This window comes from Coregonus lavaretus, assembly GCF_964263955.1.
Source record: "Coregonus lavaretus genome assembly, chromosome: 15".
NCBI classification, from domain to species: Eukaryota; Metazoa; Chordata; class Actinopteri; order Salmoniformes; family Salmonidae; genus Coregonus; species Coregonus lavaretus.
In genome coordinates this window covers 47,847,546-47,867,500 of record NC_140002.1, presented here as the reverse complement: position 1 = coordinate 47,867,500, position 19,955 = coordinate 47,847,546, and the positions used below count along the sequence as shown (strand labels likewise).

Genomic DNA, 19,955 nt, shown 5'->3' with positions numbered 1-19,955 from the left:
CTATCTCCATCAATGGCTGTAAGGTTCTGTATTTATTTTCTTAGTTCACCTTGTGTTCTTGAACGTAGCCCTGTTTCTTTGTGTTCTTGAACATAGTCCTGTCTTTCATTTTTGTTCATTGATTTCACCTGTGTTAGTTACTCACCTGGTCTCATCAGCTCCTTATTTAGTTCAGTTCTTTCTGTTTGTGCCTTGTGAGGTATTGTTCATTTTGACTCTACTAAGCCTTTTCCTAGCTCGTTTGTGAGAACCAGTTTTAGCCTTCAGTCCTAGTTTTGTTTCACCTGCCTGTTTGCCTACCTGTGTATGACCATTGCCTTCCTGTGACCATGATTCCTGCCTTCTACGAAGGCATAATAAACACCTGCCGCACGTGAATCTACAACTTTTTCTCCATGAGTATGTATTCATTACAATGGCTAATTTAGGAAAGGGACAATTTTAGCCAACTAACTAGCCACTGGAGGACAACAACACAATGAGATGCAACAATTCAAGTTGTTTCTGTCAATGATGTATGCTCTGGATGCGATTTGATAAGAGTGAATCCAAATCCAAACTGGCTTCCCTTGACACTTTGAAAATTATGGGCCAAGACCATTCACAGTTGAGCTCACTCAGTTTAGCTCAACGTGATTGGCTATTATTTTATACTTTTTTTTATCAAGGGAGGCCAAATTCTCGCTGGCTTCCCTTGCATTTAATGCCACGGCGTCAACAATGTCATACTCTTTTGGACCAGACAGCATCAGATAAATGACCTACACATACAGAGACAGAGGGGCGCTGTTTCGCTCGCTCGGATGCTTTCTCCGGTGAGATACATTCAGGCTCTTGCGAATTGAAGGAGAATTATGAAACACAGAGACACATTTTGGGGGGAAGCCTGGCTTCCCTTGTCATCCATGAATACACGCCACTGTCCACAAGGAAGAAAAGGTGATAATGTTTCATGTCATGTGCCAGTAACCATGTCAGTAGGCTATCATATTTCCTCATTGTCTCTGAGTGTTGGTGCGTCTGACTGTGGTTGCCAGGACTACCGCAAAACAGTGCAGGTTCAGGTGCAAACTGATCTGAAGATGAAGCATTCTAGTTATATGGACATAACAATGGTCCAATAAAAAGTTTATTTTGTAGCCTTTATGTTGTCCCAGGCCAGGTTTCATTTTATTCAGAATTTTTACAGTACTTCGCTTCTTGACCACTGTCCACCTGCACAGAGGTGATGAAGAGATGCGTGCTCGCCAATTGTTTATATATACACTCTAGATGACATTAGGGGGCGCTGTGTTGAAGCCACCGTGCCTCCATCTTGGCACTCCCCCATTGTAAAAAATATTTTGTAAGCTATATAAATGCATTTATTAATGTCTACATTCGTTTTTGCCACATTTATTCTATTACAGACACCTTAATGCATAGCCTACTTTTGAGCTAAACACACAAAAAATATATAAAAACATTTTCCTTACAGTATACTTTTTTGAGATGACTAATGTTACTGTCCTCACTACAACCACAAAAAATACTTGTCAGTTTGTCCTTGAAACATTTAATTGAAATACTGTAGAATTCCATTCATTCCCTATGCAAGACCGCGCCTTCTGGGAAGTGCCAATATGGCGACCGATGGCTTCAAAGCCTCGAAATGGCCAATACATAGCAAAACCAATCCAGGGTTGATATACATCATTGGTGGGAGGACGTGCCGAAAAAAGAAATGTTGCGTGGCCCTTTAAATGTATGGGTCAGAGGGGTTGTGCACGCGCTGTTTGTGCGACTTGACAGTTAATCGGTTCCTGCGCAATAGCGTGCCATTGACGAATTTGTACTGGATCGGATGATCGGAGGTGGGAGGGGGCATGCACATGCAGGCTATAAAACAGTTGATATCCGATCATGCAACTTATTGAGGATATAAATAGCAGTTGCACATTGATCGGGATACGGCACAACCGCTGATGATGACAACAGAAGTACATTCGGATGACGGACACAATGTATCCCGCTGTTTCCGATTTCTTGCTGTCGATGCCTCCACTGACTTAAATGGTGGCACTTTCAGATCGGACCTTTCGTGAATTACACTGTAGGCTAATTCAGTTTATTATTATTTTAAAGCTATTGCAATAGGATACACACACACTACAAGAAAATCTACAATCAAGAGCAACAATACAGCACAGGCATTTGTTTGATTTATGCATGGTTTATTCTACTGTAGAGTTACGTAATGCATGTTGTGTTACTAAATAGGGCAACATTTTGATACGACGACGCAATGTGCCTGCAAACGCACATGCATCGTTTTGCATGTCACTACAGCCTATACTGGCATAAGCGCACAGCAATGTACTAACACACAGTTGTAATTACAGTTTTCATGCATTACAAATGTAACTTGTGATTCTTATCATGGCTAGATCTATTCAGGCGAAGTTAATTTCAAATGACCAACCTAACTCATCCAATCTTTCTTGAATATTTAGTAATAGATTATTAATAAATATGCTCTTGAAATATGTAGGCCTAAATGACTCATGAATGACTGTTCTCTGGCCCTCCACACTTATAGGCATACAACAGTCCAAGAAGACCCAAACTGAATCCTCCAGTCTGATGATATGAGAAGCCCTAGAAGGTCTGCATGATGATGGAGATGCTCCAGTACATAAGCTGGCTGTGCCTGGTGGGTCTTTTCCTGGCCTCCCTACTCATCGTGTTGGCCTGGCTGGTCCAGTACTCCCTGGCCGTACTACGCCCCAGGAGCCCCAAGTCACTCACCCAGGGCCAGGGAGCCACAGCCAGGCTACTCCCTCCTATCACCCTCTCCCACAGGATTCAGGATGGGGGTGTGTGGGGCACCCTGTTCAAGCTCCGGCTTGGACGGGATGGAGGAGGAGCAGCATCCGAGGCCGGGGTGAAGGGTCTGCTCACTTCGCTGTTCTCCTTCAAGTCTTTCCGGGAACATTGGCAGAGGGCTTGGGTCAAAGTGCTCAATGAACAAGCCTGCAGACATGGGGTAAGTTGTTTTTGTTGTTGCTCCAGGCCGTTCTATGGCAAGCATGACTAATTAATTAGACATGGAAGAAATCATGCCGATAAGAGCATTGAGCATCAAAACCCAATATATAATTAGCCTGTTACAGATTGCTTGTTTTGACATTCACTGTCAAGCAACACAGCAGCAGTTGCAATGTTGAAATCTGAAAATATTGTGCCATAATGTGTGCATGTGTGCTGTAAGTATGTGTAGGCAGTGGTATCTCCATAATTCCAGGCAGCAGGCAGGGAGGGAGGCAGGCAGTGCTTCTCATCGTTGGAGGTGTGTGTGGGAGTTGGAGTGTCACGATAAGCAGGCGAGAGAGACAGGTTCTTGTGTAACAGCACTGAATCGATCCACGTGAGTGGTGAGACCATAGAGATGTATTATAATGTGTTTTACTTATTTCTGTGGGTGTGAGACAATCCCACAAAGCCCAAAGTATGAACATTCATATATGGGTCCCATCCCAAATAGTGCACTATTTTTGACCGGGGCCCATAGAGCTCAGGTCAAAAGTAGTGCACTATGTAGGGAATAGGGTGCCATTTGGGATGCTGACCATGTGTTATTGATTATATATCTATCCCCTGTTCACCTGTATGGCATGGCAACACAGAGATAGTGGTATCAAGGAAATGGCTGAAATAGGCAGCCACTCTCTCTGATGAATGTATGCACTCAAATGAATGCCTATACAGCACAATTTCTCGATCTTCTCTATTACTGGGGAATGCACATCCACTTTCAGTACAACGTCCTAGCCTAGAAAACCGTTTGATTTCTCCCTGTCATGCTGCGAGTCACGAAGAGACAGTCTACCCCCTACTGTTGTACCGTGAGGGAAAAAAGTATTTGATCCCCTGCTGATTTTGTACGTTTGCCCACTGACAAAGAAATGATCAGTCTATAATTTTAATGGTAGGTTTATTTGAACAGTGAGAGACAGAATAACAACAAAAAAATCCAGAAAAACGCATGTCAAAAATATTATAAATTGATTTGCATTTTAATGAGGGACATAAGTATTTGACCCCTCTGCAAAACATGACTTAGTACTTGGTGGCAAAACCCTTGTTGGCAATCACAGAGGTCAGACGTTTCTTGTAGTTGGCCACCAGGTTTGCACACATCTCAGGAGGGATTTTGTCCCACTCCTCTTTGCAGATCTTCTCCAAGTCATTAAGGTTTCGAGGCTGACGTTTGGCAACTCGAACCTTCAGCTCCCTCCACAGATTTTCTATGGGATTAAGGTCTGGAGACTGGCTAGGCCACTCCAGGACCTTAATGTGCTTCTTCTTGAGCCACTCCTTTGTTGCCTTGGCCATGTGTTTTGGGTCATTGTCATGCTGAAATACCCATCCACGACCCATTTTCAATGCCCTGGCTTAGGGAAGGAGGTTCTCACCCAAGATTTGACGGTACATGGCCCCGTCCATCGTCCCTTTCATGCAGTGAAGTTGTCCTGTCCCCTTAGCAGAAAAACACTCCCAAAGCTCCATGTTTGACGGTGGTGATGGTGTTCTTGGGGTCATAGGCAGCATTCCTCCTCCTCCAAACACGGCGAGTTGAGTTGATGCCAAAGAGCTAAATTTTGGTCTCATCTGACCACAACACTTTCACCCAGTTCTCCTCTGAATCATTCAGATGTTCATTGGCAAACTTCAGACGGGCATGTATATGTGCTTTCTTGAGCAGGGGGACCGGGATTTCTGTCCTTCACGGCGTAGTGTGTTACCAATTGTTTTCTTGGTGACTATGGTCCCAGCTGCCTTGAGATCATTGACAAGATCCTCCCGTGTAGTTCTGGGCTGATTCCTCACCGTTCTCATGATCATTGCAACTCCACGAGGTGAGATCTTATAATATGCCATTTAGCAGACGCTTTTATCCAAAGCGACTTACAGTCATGCGTGCATACATTATTTTTATTTTTTTGTGTATGGGTGGTCCCGGGGATCGAACCCACTACCTTGGCGTTACAAGCGCCGTGCTCTACCAGCTGAGCTACAGAGGACCACTCTGCATGGAGCCCCAGGCCAAGGTAGTTTGACAGTTCATTTGTTTCTTCCATTTGCGAATAATCGCACCAACTGTTGTCACCTTCTCACCAAGCTGCTTGGCGATGGTCTTGTAGCCCATTCCAGCCTTGTGTAGGTCTACAATCTTGTCCCTGACATCCTTGAAGAGCTCTTTGGTCTTGGCCATGGTGGAGAGTTTGGAATCTGATTGATTGATTGCTTCTGTGGACAGGTGTCTTTTATACAGGTTACAAACTGAGATTAGGAGCACTCCCTTTAAGAGTGTGCTCCTAATCTCAGCTCGTTACCTGTATAAAAGACACCTGGGAGCGAGAAATCTTTCTGATTGAGAGGGGGTCAAATACTTATTTCCCTCATTAAAATGCAAATCAATTTATAACATTTTTGACATGCGTTTTTCTGGATTTTGTTGTTGTTATTCTGTCTCTCACTGTTCAAATAAACCTGCCATTAAAATTATAGACTGATCATTTCTTTGTCAGTGGGCAAACATACAAAATCAACAGGGGATCAAATACTTTTTTTCCCTCACTGTAAGTCCTGTGTTTGAGGTGGACACCAGACTGTTAATGTCCTCATACTTTATTCAAACTCTACGTTTGATGTGTCTGTATCAAATCCCACCGCTCCGACTACTGCCCTGTGGGCACTGAGAGACGGAACCGATCCTCTACCTTCAACCATTGCGATCCGTATGTGTGTGGGTGAGTGTGTGTGCAAGGACGTGTGGGTACTAAAGTTTAAAGGGGGTCAGACTACCACCAGTCAGCTCGAAAAGTGTGTGCCGTGTGCATTCGCGTATGTACGTACGTGTGTGCGTGCATGCATGCGCTCATTTGTGTGTGTATGTGTGTTAGTTTAAAAGTAGTCAGACTGCAACTCCCTAGGGTGAAATGGGACACTGCTCAGAGCTCTCCTCTTGTTCTGACCTACAAAGGCTATTGTTGATCCAAAGATGGTACTGTAAAAAGACCAGAGCGTCAACATAACCCTCTTAGTCTATTCCAGGAAGACAGAGGAAAATCCAGTTTCTAAATTATTTTGACAAACGTTGTACATTTGTGTCTTACGTCACTGCGGCCAACAGAAACATCCTGTTGCAATTGATCAGATGCAATGAGAATGTTGAGGCATGGTCCAGCAGAATTCTTCTAGAATGTGTCACTTCATACATTCCACACTGCTTTATTCCTTCAACATATTAGCTCTGCAACAGAAGTCTCTTTCTAATCAAAGAGGGTCAAATGGGTGTTTTATAGAGAACAAAAGGCTTGTTAAGTTAAATGCTTTGCACACCATTTCCATCCGTCAGCCACAGTCTCTGCCTGGCAAATTAAATACTAGTGCCTGTTCAGCAACCCAGATATAGCCTCCCCGTTGTCAGGAGGTTAAGAACATGGTTACATCATTTTTTGCTTAAATTTCACAGCCAGTCTGCAAATAAATGCGCCAGGAGAGGACGAGGACAAGACCGAGTCAGAAAAAAGCTGTTTACCCATGTGGTGTTTAATTTGTACTCTGGCCAAGTGCCAAAGCTAGTAGAGGCACCTAATGTTGCTATTTCCTCTGCGTTATGAAAAAACCTGCAATCAGCTCTCATTGGTGCAATCTGTGTGGTAACTTGGAATAGGCCTACAAGTATTTTGTGTGGGCAACTGGGCATCCCAAGCACATCAAAGTCTCTGGTTAATTTTAAATCTCTTGAGTAGGTTGGTTGTAGAATGAATGTCATTGTATCATTCAACGACTAAAGCCTTACATGTTGACCTCACTCAATCATCCAATAACACTTGACTGTACATTCACCCCTCATTTTGCAAGGCCCAACAACTGACTCTTACAATGGACTGTACATATATTGACCTACATTTTAACCTATAACCTACTGTATTTGAAGGCAAAACACAGCTCCACCATGAACCTGTGGTCTTTAGCATGAGGTGGTCACATGCCTGTGTCTCAGGAAGAGGTATCTTGTTCCTCCTTAGTAGCTCCCCTCATATTCAAATACACCTGACCTGAAAAACCAGCCGGAAGGGTTCTGCTGCGGTGTGCTGCTACAGTTTGGCGAGTGTTAGGTAACCAAGGGTAGGGCTGTGGCGGTCATGACATTTTGTCAGCTGGTGATTGTCATGCAAATAACTGCCGGTCTCACGGTAATTGACTGTTAATTAACATAAACACATTTAGCATCTCTTGTCTTCCACGCATAGCCTACAAGCCACTGATGCAGAACATCTACATTAAAAAAAGTCTAATAAATCCATGTAATATAGCCTACACCATCACAATAAATCCATTATTTATTTTAGACAGGTCTAAAGAAACATGATATGAAGAAAATGTAGTCTATTTCAGAAGAACAGAATAGCATACTCTAGGCCCTGATCTGGCTATGCCATATGGCTGTGGGCTACACTAGTTCATTTAGCAGATAATATTTGCTTAGGATTCCATAGCATTATTTTATAGTATGAAGAATACAATTGAACAAAGCTGAATGAAATAGAAAGGATATTTTCTCCAAACGATTTGAGGCAATGCGCACAGGTACTCCTATATGCTTAATTTAGAGTTATTTATGTAACTTTAGTTGTGATACAAATCTTGGGCTATATGTTTTGATTTTTAATACATTCTAAGGCTGCATGATGCGACTCTAATGATGATTTTAGTCATTTAGCTACACAGCATCAACAGTTGCATGAAAGGCATGAGCTCTGCTTTGTTTTTTGCGAAGGCTGTACACACTTCATCAGTCTCTCATTCACAATTTGACAAGCACTTGATAATGCCTCGAATTTCCAGGCTGCATCCCCTTTGTGTAGCCATAATCCCCCTAAAAATATCCATGCCTTTTGCGGCCAGTAGCCGTTATGCCCTTGCGCTGGATATAATAATTATAATTCCCTTCTCCGCGCTGCGTGCCGAAGCACCTCTCACTCACATGGAATTTGATTGCCATCATGACTCGTTACAGCTGGTGTGGCGGTAATACGGTCACCGTAACAGCCCTGACCAAGGGGCGAGCCATGTCACTGTCGTCATGCTCTCCGCTCCTCACACACAAGCACCTGTCACCTGACAGGCATGTTGCCGTGGACACTCGGTAACGGACACCTCGGCAACAGTCCCAAACCGTGGTGTCTGCAACTGTGACTCACGTTCACACTGACCTGTGTACTGTCACGATTATGTTTCTGCAGCTGGCAAAATATGCCGGAGGAAAAGAGGCATCAGTGTCATTACATGGTCGTTACGTCGGGTTGGAGAAACCTGAGTAATTTTATTACATTATCCTAAAGTGCTTCTCTGGCATCATCCACTGATGTTGTCATAGAATACTTGTTGTGCTATGAAGACATGGCTATTCAAGTTTAAGATTACCACCAAGATTACCATTACCATATCCTACACATTTTTACATTTACATTTTAGTCATTTAGCTACACAGCATCATCAGATATGTGATAGTCCACTAAAGGCTATTTTTCATAATAGAAATTAGGAAAGTTGTATCTTAGTCATAAATAAGTAAACACACTATGTCATGTCTGTATTTGTGTCTTCCGATAAACTTACATCCTTACACTCTATGCATACAGTATGTCACCACCTGACATCACACGGTAGAGTCCCATGGCCTTAGTCTTGCATTACCAAACTCCCAGGTGTCATTCCCACGTGTCTTGCACGGAGCGTGGTATCAGTTGAGGTTACCACGGCCTTGACCTGAGAGTACACCCTAGTCTGTCTCTGCTTGGTGCTAGGCTGTGTCCTGCTGTAAACCATGGCCCAGACACGCAGCCACTTTGAGGCTATGAGCAGTGGTGAGGAGGCTATGAGCACATACAGTGCATTCGGAAAGTATTCATAACCCTTGACTTTTTCCACATTTTGTTACGTTACATTCTTATTCTAAAAAGGATTTAAAAAATGTTTTCTCTCATTAATCTACACGCAATACCCCATAATGACAAAACAAAAACAGGTTTTTAGAAATATTTGCACATTTATTAAAAATAAAACACTGAAATATAACATTTACATAAGTATTCAGACCCCTTACTCAGTACTTTGTTGAAGCACCTTTGGCAGCGATTACAACCTTGAGTCTTCTTGGGTATGACGCTACAAGCTTGGCACACCTGTATTTGGGGAGTTTCTCTCATTATTCTCTGCAGATGCTCTCAAGCTCTGTCAGATTGGATGGGGAGCGTCGCTGCACAGCTATTTTCAGGTCTCTCCAGAGATGTTCGATCGGGTTCAAGTACGGACTCTGGCTGGGCCACTTGAGACATTCAGAGACTTGTCCCGAAGCCACTCCTGCGTTGTCTTGGCTGTGTGCTTAGGGTCGTTGTCCTATTGGAAGGTGAACCTTCGCCCCAGTCTGAGGTCCTGTGCGCTCTGGAGCAGGTTTTCATCAAGGATCTCTCTGTACTTTGCTCCGTTCATCTTTCCCTCGACCACAATGGAAATAAGTCCCAGACTTTATTGTGTGTTATCCTTGATGATTTTACTCATGTGCATGTATGGCTTTTTCAAATTTTATGTGTGCTTGTTTTTGAAAATGGTTGAATTATTAAACTAAACTAAAGTCTCCCAGTCCCTGCCGCTGAAAAACATCCCCACAGCATGATGCTGCCACCGCCATGCTTCACCGTAGGGATGGTGCCAGGTTTACTCCAGACCCTTTACCTTTAGGTGCCTTTTGGCAAATTCCAAGCGGGCTGTCATGTGCCTTTTACTGAGGAGTGGCTTCCGTCTGGCCACTCTATCATAAAAGCCTGATTGGTGGAGTGCTGCAGAGATTGTTGTCCTTCTGGAAGGTTCTTCCATGTCCACAGAGGAACTCTGGAGTGCTGTCAGAGTGACCATCGGGTTCTTGGTCACCTCCCTGACCAAGGGCCTTCACCCCCGATTGCTCAGTTTGGCCGGGCAGCCAGCTCTAGGAAGAGACTTGGTGGTTCCAAACTTCTTCCATTTAAGAATGATGGAAACCACTGTGTTCTTGGGGACCTTCAATGCTGCAGAAATATTTTGGTATCCTTCCCCAGATCTGTGCCTCAACACAATCCTGTCTCGGAGCTCTACGGACAATTCCTTCGACCTCATGGCTTGGTTTTTTATTTGACATGTACTGTCAACTGTTGGACCTTATATAGACAGGTGTGTGCCTTTCCAAATCATGTCCAATCAATTGAATTTACCACAGGTGGACTCCATTCAAGTTGTAGAAACATCTCAAGGATGATCAATGGAAACAGGATGCACCTGAGCTCAATTTCGAGTCTCATAGCAAAGGGTCTGAATACTTATGTAAATAAGGTATTTCTGTTTTTTATTTTGAATAAATGTGCAATAATTTCTAAAAACCTGTTTTGGCTTTATCATTATGGAGTATTGTGTGTTGATTGATGAGGAAAACAATTCATTTAATTCATTTTAGAATAAGGCTGTAATGTAACAATGTGGAAAAAGTCTAGGGGTCTGAATACTTTCCAAATGCACTGTAGGTGACGAAGTCAGGGACACACAGGAGTGTGTGTGTGTGTGTGCGTGCGTGTGCTGTGTGTGTGTGTGTGATTCCGCAGTCTGGGCTGGTCTGACATCCAAGTGTCTGATACTATGTGACGGATGTACTCCATGTCCACACACATGCTTTGGTGTGGATACACACACATAATTGGGTGTGACGGACACTGGTGTCCCCCTTGTACCCCCACTCTCCTGAAGATGCTGGACCAGGAAATTGTAATGCGTGTTAATCGGTTCTGCAAACACAATTCCACAGTGCCGTTTTAGTCAGATTACTGCCGGTGTGCTGCTGATAGAGAGGGAGACAGGGATCACAGAAGTGCATATGCCATTGTGAATGGGAGAAAGACTGGAGAGGAGGATTGCAAAAGTGTGTGGGTGGATGTGTGGGTGTGTGTCCACTTCCGGTTCAATGATGATCTACAGGGTAAACTAAGAAGCTTTCCCATCTCTCTCTCTCTCTGTAATCCAGAGATTTGGCATAAGGCCTCAGCACAGCTGGTTACGTGTGACGCGGATGTCAACAGAAGGACGTCCTCTGAGAGCACACACACACACACACACACACACACGCAATTACATATGGTGCTGTGTAATTACAATTGCAATCACCTCTATTGACTAATACTGTACAAAAACATAAGTGCACACCTCTGGCTAATGTACCAACACATGCTCCTATCCACGTGATGGGTAGCCCATATGATGGCGGATCATATAGGTTTTCATTTAACACATGGTGCAGATGAACACATCAGACAGACACAGCTCTGACCAGCTGACTCATTCCACAGCATAATGCTCCAGACTAATGCACACAGAGAGAGTAGAGCAGATGCTTTCAAACACTTACATAGTGGCTCCGGCTTCTCTTACACATGAGAACGCTAAAGCGTGAACAATTAAGCACACCCACACTGAGCTCTTCGATACTGCGTACATAGGAAATGCACGTATACAGTACACTCCTCTGATGGATGCACATAAGGGTGCTCTCTTTTCTGATGGAGTTGTTTACTAGTGTGTGATGCAACAGCATCCCGGCTTCCACCTTGGGAGAGGATTTTGGAAGTCCTTTAATGAGAGAGTGAGGAGCTGTGGCGTTATCTGTGTGATGTGTGATGATGTTCCTCAGCCAGAGGGAAGGCCGGAGCAGAAGTGTTAGTGCCGGGTTCCAAATGTTTAGTGTCAACATGCAGAATTGTGAAGTCATTTGGATTGTAAGAACGAGTATAAAATGGTAGGCCTATTTGAAGAAAGACTTGAGTTTTATACAGCAAGGCTGTATGCAGAACAAGAAGGTACTCAGAGCAAGCTGGTGTGATAATGTTGTAGAAGAAGGCTTGCTTGGTTGGAATCTGCATCATCAGTGAGGTCTCTACACTACAGGCAGTGGGTCAGTGTGGGAGGAGCAGGTTGCAGCATCACTGTGCATCTGGAGGAAAGGAAAGAAGACTGTCTGTTGACGGGTGGCTGGGGGATCTGCAATTCTAAAGAGCCTGATGATTAGCTCAAGACTAAGGTTCTCTCTCTCTGTGACCGGGGCTTTGTTGGACTACAAATAGTTTCCTTCAAAACGCTTCCTTCGAAAACATTTCTCTTCATTTTCTAACACCAGTAGTTGGTTTTGTGTGGGCATCCTTTCTGATTTAATGCTGCACAAAAATAGAATTTCATTTAACATGTAAAATACACATTATGAGTCATGGGTAGTAGCATATCCATTGAAACGTGATTTGCCGACTGCAGTATGCCATGTGGGCGATTCTACGCCAGCGGGAGCGGGAAATATTTTTTGTATCTCAGATTGTGTTTCCGTTGCAGTCATTTAGCTGTGGCGCTGCACCTCGGCAAAATCATTGTACATGACCAAAAAATATAGAACACGAAGCAATATTTCTGCCTAGGCGTATTTTAAAGATGCTAGAACAGTCCATATTTAAATTTACTCTGCAAACAAAACGAGTAATGAATAGAAAAATCAGACAACCCCATAGTAGAATAGTTTACAGTGCCTTCAGAAAGTATTCATACCCCTTGACATATTCCATATTTTGTTGTATCACAGCTTGAAATCAAAATTGGTTAAATATACAGTGGGGAAAAAAAGTATTTAGTCATCCACCAATTGTGCAAGTTCTCCCACTTAAAAAGATGAGAGAGGCCTGTAATTTTCATCATAGGTACACGTCAACTATGACAGACAAATTGAGGAAAAAAAATCCAGAAAATCACATCGTAGGATTTTTAATGAATTTATTTGCAAATTATGGTGGAAAATAAGTATTTGGTCACCTACAAACAAGCAAGATTTCTGGCTCTCACAGACCTGTAACTTCTTCTCTAAGAGGCTCCTCTGTCCTCCACTCGTTACCTGTATTAATGGCACCTGTTTGAACTTGTTATCAGTATAAAAGACACCTGTCCACAACCTCAAACAGTCACACTCCAAACTCCACTATGGCCAAGACCAAAGAGCTGTCAAAGGACACCAGAAACAAAATTGTAGACCTGCACCAGGCTGGGAAGACTGAATCTGCAATAGGTAAGCAGCTTGGTTTGAAGAAATCAACTGTGGGAGCAATTATTAAGAAATGGAAGACATACAAGACCACTGATAATCTCCCTCGATCTGGGGCTCCACGCAAGATCTCACCCCGTGGGGTCAAAATGATCACAAGAACGGTGAGCAAAAATCCCAGAACCACACGGGGGGACCTAGTGAATGACCTGCAGAGAGCTGGGACCAAAGTAACAAATGTACCATCAGTAACACACATCAGTAACACACTACGCCGCCAGTACATGTCCAGGCCCGTCTGAAGTTTGCTAGAGTGCATTTGGATGATCCAGAAGAGTATTGGGAGAATGTCATATGGTCAGGTGAAACCAAAATATAACTTTTTGGTAAAAATTCAACTCGTCGTGTTTGGAGGACAAAGAATGCTGAGTTGCATCCAAAGAACACCATACCTACTGTGAAGCATGGGGGTGGAAACATCATGCTTTGGGGCTGTTTTTCTGCAAAGGGACCAGGACGACTGATCCGTGTAAAGGAAAGAATGAATGGGGCCATGTATCGTGAGATTTTGAGTGAAAACCTCCTTCCATCAGCAAGGGCATTGAAGATGAAACGTGGCTGGGTCTTTCAGCATGACAATGATCCCAAACACACCGCCCGGGCAACGAAGGAGTGGCTTCGTAAGAAGCATTTCAAGGTCCTGGAGTGGCCTAGCCAGTCTCCAGATCTCAACCCCATAGAAAATCTTTGGAGGGAGTTGAAAGTCTGTGTTGCCCAGCGACAGCCCCAAAACATCACTGCTCTAGAGGAGATCTGCATGGAGGAATGGGCCAAAATACCAGCAACAGTGTGTGAAAACCTTGTGAAGACTTACAGAAAACATTTGACCTGTGTCATTGCCAACAAAGGGTATATAACAAAGTATTGAGAAACTTTTGTTATTGACCAAATACTTATTTTCCACCATAATTTGCAAATAAATTCATTAAAAATCCTACAATGTGATTTTCTGGATTTCTTTTCCTCATTTTGTCTGTCATAGTTGACGTGTACCTATGATGAAAATTACAGGCCTCTCTCATCTTTTTAAGTGGGAGAACTTGCACAATTGGTGGCTGACTAAATACTTTTTTTCCCCACTGTATATATATATATATATCGATGTGCAGGGGTACGAGGTAATTATAATAATAATAATATGCCATTTAGCAGACGCTTTTATCCAAAGCGACTTACAGTCATGCGTGCATAAAAATGTTTTTATGGGTGGTCCCGGGGTTCGGACCCACTACCTTGGCGTTACAAGCGCCGTGCTCTACCAGCTGAGCTACAGAGGACCACTAATTGAGGTAGCTATGTACTGTACATATACAGTGAGGGGAAAAAAAGTATTTGATCCCCTGCTGATTTTGTACGTTTGCCCACTGACAAAGAAATGATCAGTCTATAATTTTAATGGTAGGTTTATTTGAACAGTGAGAGACAGAATAACAAAAAAAAAATCCAGAAAAACGCATGTCAAAAATGTTATAAATTGATTTGCATTTTAATGAGGGAAATAAGTATTTGACCCCCTCTCAATCAGAAAGATTTCTGGCTCTCAGGTGTCTTTTATACAGGTAACGAGCTGAGATTAGAGGCACACTCCTAAAGGGAGTGCTCCTAATCTCAGTTTGTTACCTGTATAAAATACACCTGTCCACAGAAGCAATCAATCAATCAGATTCCTAACTCTCCACCATGGTCAAGACAAGATTGTAGACGTACACAAGGCTGGAATGGGCTACAAGACCATCGCCAAGCAGCTTGGTGAGAAGGTGACAACAATTGGTGCGATTATTCGCAAATGGAAGAAACACAAAATAACTGTCAATCTCCCTCGGCCCGGGGCTCCATGCAAGATCTCACCTCGTGGAGTTGCAATGATCATGAGAACGGCCCAGAACTACACGGGAGGATCTTGTCAATGATCTCTAGGCAGCTGGGACCATAGTCACCAATAAAACAATTGGTAACACACTACGCCGTGAGTGACCCCTGCTCAAGAAAGCACATATACAGGGCCGTCTGAAGTCTGCCAATGAACATCTGAATGATTCAGAGGAGAACTGGGTGAAAGTGCTGTGGTCAGATGAGACCAAAATCGAGCTCTTTGGCATCAACTCAACTCGCCGTGTTTGGAGGAGGAGGAATGCTGCCTATGACCCCAAGAACACCATCCCCACCGTCAAACATGGAGGTGGCGGCAGGTTAAGAGCGTTGTGCCAGTAACCGAAAGGTCGCTGGTTCTAATCCCCGAGCCGACTAGGTGAAAATGCTGTCGCAGTGCCCTTGAGCAAGGCACTTAACCCTAATTGCTCCTGTAAATCGCTCTGGATAAGAGCGTCTGCTAAATGACTAAAATGTAAATGTAAACTGAAACATTATGCTTTGGGGGTGTTTTTCTGCTAAGGGGACAGGACAACTTCACCGCATCAAAGGGACGATGGACAGGGCCATGTACCGTCAAATCTTGGGTGAGAACCTCCTTCCCTCAGCCAGGGCATTGAAAATGGGTCATGGGTGTGTATTCCAGCATGACAATGACCCAAAACACACGGCCAAGGCAACAAAGGAGTGGCTCAAGAAGAAGCACATTAAGGTCCTGGAGTGGCCTAGCCAGTCTCCAGACCTTAATCCCATAGAAAATCTGTGGAGGGAGCTGAAGGTTCAAGTTGCCAAACGTCAGCCTCGAAACCTTAATGACTTGGAGAAGATCTGCAAAGAGGAGTGGGACAAAATCCCTCCTGAGATGTGTGCAAACCTGGTGGCCAACTACAAGAAACGTCTGACCTCTGTGATTGCCAACAAGGGTTTTGCCACCAAGTACTAAGTCATGTTTTGCAGAGGGGTCAAATACTTATGTCCCTCATTAAAATGCAAATCAATTTCTAACATTTTTGACATGCGTTTTTCTGGATTTTTTTGTTGTTATTCTGTCTCACTGTTCAAATAAACCTACCATTACAATTATAGACTGATCATGTCTTTGTCAGTGGGCAAACATACAAAATCAGCAGGGGATCAAATACCTTTTCCCCTCACTGTAGATAGGGGTAAAGTGACTAGCAGCAGCATATGTGGTGAGTGTAAATGTGTGTGTGTGGCATCAGTATGCATGTATGTTCATGTTATGTGTGTGCGTGTTGGGCTGTCAGTGTAAGTATGTGGGTAGAGTCCAGTGTGTGTGCATAGAGTCAGTGCAAGAGAGTTAGTGCAAAAAAGGGGTAAATGCAGGTAGTCCGGGTAGCCAATAGCTATTTAGCAGTCTTGTTTAGAAGTCTTATGGCTTGGGGGTAGAAGCTATTAAGGTTCCTGTTGGTACCAGACTTGGTGTATTGGTACCAGACTTGGTGCATTGGTACCGCTTGCCGTGCAGTAGCAGAGAGAACAGTTTGTGGCTTGCATGGCTGGACTCTTCCTCTGACACCGCCTGGTATAGAGGTAATGGATGGCAGGGAGCCCGGCCCCCGTGATGTACTGGGCCGTACGCACTACCTTCTGTAGCGCCTTGCGGTCGGATGCCAAGCAGTTGCCATACCAAGCGGTGATGCAGCCATTCAAGATGCCCTCGATGGTGCAGCTGTAGAACTTTTTGAGAATCTGCGGACCCATGCCACATTTTTCAGCCTCCTGAGGGGGATGAGGCGTTGTCGTGCCCTCTTCACGACTGTATTGGTGTGTTTGGACCATGATAGATCCTTGGTGATGTGGAAACTGAGGAACTTGAAGCTCTCGACACGCTCCACTACAGCCCCGTCGATGTGAATGGGGGCATGCTGGGCCCTCCGTTTCCTGTAGTCCACGAACAGCTTCTTTGTCTTACTGACTTTGAGGGAGAGGTTGTTGTCCTGGCACCACACTGCCAGGTCTCTGACCTCCTCCTTATAGGCTGTCTCATCGGCGTCTGTGATCAGTCCTACCACCGTCGTGTCGTCGGCAATGTTAATGATGGTGTTGGAGTCGTGCCGTGAACAGGGAGTACAGGATGGGACTAAGCACGCACCCCTGAGGGGCCCTCGTGTTGAGGGTCAGTGTGGCGGATGTGTTGTTGCCGACCCTCACCACCTGGGGGCGGGCCGTCAGGAAGTCCAGGATCCAGTTTCAGAGGGAGGTGTTCAGTCCCAGGGACCTTAGCTTAGTGATGAGCTTTGAGGGCACTATGGCGTTGAACGCTAAACTGTAGTCAATGACCAGCATTCTCACGTAGGTGTTCCTTTTGTCCAAGTGGGAAAGGGAAGTGTGGAGCACAATAGAGATTGCATCATCTGTGGATCAATTGGGGCGGTATGCAAATTGGAATAGTTCCAGGGTGCAGTGGGCTAAATCAATCTAGTTTGTTCTCCAGTGATTGTACATTCGCCAATAGAACAGAGGGTAGAGGTGGTTTATTCACTCGCCACCTTAGTTTCATCAGGCTGCCCCCACGCCGGCCTCTATATCATCGTCTTTTCCTCTTCCGAGTGTCGGGGATTAGGGCCTGGTCCCGGGTGAGCAGTATATCCTGCGCGGCCGAGTCATTGAAGTAGAATTCTTCAATCAAGGTTAGTGATCGCTGTTCTTATGTCCAGAAGCTCTTTTCAGTAATAGGAAGTTACGACCAGCAAAAAAAGTATTTAAAAAATTGCATAATTGGTCAGGAGCACTTAAAACGGACGCTATACATCCCAGAGCCATTACCTGAACTTGGCACTCCAGCTCTGACTGGCCCTGGTAGGTAGGTAGGCAGGTATGTAGGTAGGTAGAACTGGAGCCTGATTAGATAGTTCAGAGTTTTCTGCTCTTTTCTATCCGTTTCATCTCATTGACTGAGAGGAGGAGGCAAGGCAGGCAGGGGGAAAGGAGGGAGATCGTGGTTGACTCAAGGACCGGGGGGGGGGGGGGGGGGGTTGAGTCTCGGATCAAAACACAATCGGCTAACTTATTTCCCAACAAGATTTTAATTTAAACAAACGTTAACAAACTAAAAGGTAACAACGATAAGAAGTGAGGTGTTTTAAAACAATCTTAGATTAGATTTTTTTTTTAAGGATAATAGTGAATGCGCCGTCACTTCCTTTAAAAAACCCAGGATGAGACGAAGCGAATGGAATGCACATCATGCAGTACACGGCTCAGCTTCTGAAATACAAATGCAGTTAGCGAACAGACATTCACATACAGAGAGAGCACAACATAACGACTCTTAACAATATTAGGTGATCAGTCTAACAATGGACCAGAGATCGCTAAAATGTGGTGTTTGTTTGTTCTGTTACAGCTTGCTGTGTGCCCACTGTGTGTCTTCCCCCGGCTCCCAACACCTCGCGCATATGGCGCTCTGCTGCACCTGTGCTCAATAAACAATTCAATAGTAACTTGTAATACGTGAACATTTCTAATAGATGGTGACGGGAATGAGAACCGTCACAGGGTGTGAAAACTTTCTGAAGGCACTGTAGTTACCCAGAAACCCGTGGGCTTCAGGACAGTGACACAAACACAAAGTGACACCCTGGATGTCCTCAGGAAGGATCTCACTCTAGAAATGCCCTCTGTAGAGACTCCCACTCTCTCAGTGGCAGCTCACAGGGACAAAGCTGTAACTGTGACTGTCACTTCTCCCACATGAGGAGTAAGCCAATCTCAAATCTCTTCCTCTCAGACTCTGTCGTTAAACCATATAGCATCAGGTGCAGTAAATAATAGATTTAAGAGGATTTAAATAAGAAAAGTTTAATTGTAATGACTCAGGATATATGAATGTAGTCTCTAATTGCATTACACAAATGACTGAGGATGATAGTATCGACCATTCAGTGTTTTGTTTTGCACAGGGTTGGGATTCAAAGTGAATGATAATAGTGGGGGAGAGTACAGTAGATGCTGCTCTACACTAGCTTGACCTCATGGTGAGGGTAAATGTTTGTCATGCCATGTTTTGATTTATTGAAATGATATGGTCATAGCTCTTATTGAAGGCAAAGTGATATCCGAGAGCTATGCAAAGTTATATAAACAGGAGGGTCAAGTCACTGTCTAATCAAAATCCCTCACTGCACACAGCGGAGCTATGGGTGGTTGAGTAAGCACTCCATATGCCAGGGCAAACTGATGTTGCCTGATGACTCAAACTGAATTATTCTGCTGCTCTATGATCGCTACATACTTCAGTCTGAGACTGCCATCATTGAAGTCGTTTGTGGTGACGTCAAAATGAGGGGCGTTGTACAAAACAAAGTAATCAGCGATTGGATCGTCTCTAACCAATCAGAGAAATAACAATAATAATAATATATATACATATTTACAACTGTAACAATGATAAATGTCCACTGGGGGGTGGGGGCAGGGTAAATGTCCATAGGAGGTGCAGCAGGAGGGGGCTGGGGGGAGGGGGAGGAAGTAGGTAGCTGACTAGTGATGGCTATTCAGCGGTCTGGGGGTAGAAGCTATTGGCCAGTCTGACAGTTTTTGCCATGATGCTCCTATACTGCACACGTCTGAGTGATGGAAGCGGGGAGAACAGGCCGTGGCTCGGTGGCTGAGGTACTTGATGCTCTTTTTGGCCTTCCTATGACACTGGTATTGTAGGTGTCCTGGAGGGCAGGCGGTGTGCACCCAATGGTGCGTTCGGCTGAGCGTACCACCCTCTGTAGACCCTTGCGGTCATCAGCGGTGGAGTTGCTGTACCAGGTTGTGATACAGCCCGACAGTATGCTCTCGATGGTGCTCCTGTAGAACACTGAGGGCTCTCGGGGACAGGCTAAATTTATTCAGCCTCCTGAGA

At 44.4% G+C, this 19,955-nt stretch overlaps 1 protein-coding gene across 3 annotated transcripts in view; it reads left to right on the top strand.

Moving 5' to 3' along the window:
* The first annotated feature begins 1,811 nt into the window (after positions 1–1,811).
* c2cd2l (c2cd2 like) overlaps positions 1,812–19,955 on the top strand; it is a 53,302-nt gene continuing 35,158 nt past the window's right edge. For 2 of the 3 annotated variants that reach the window (XM_084178223.1, XM_084178221.1), the window contains exons 1-2: positions 2,006–2,092; positions 2,579–3,025. In XM_084178223.1, the coding sequence (XP_084034349.1) occupies positions 2,651–3,025 (375 nt within the window). In that variant the 5' untranslated portion in view covers positions 2,006–2,092; positions 2,579–2,650. Of the gene's footprint in view, positions 2,093–2,578; positions 3,026–19,955 lie in introns of all 3 variants that reach the window. The other variant, XM_084178222.1, reaches the window with a different exon arrangement.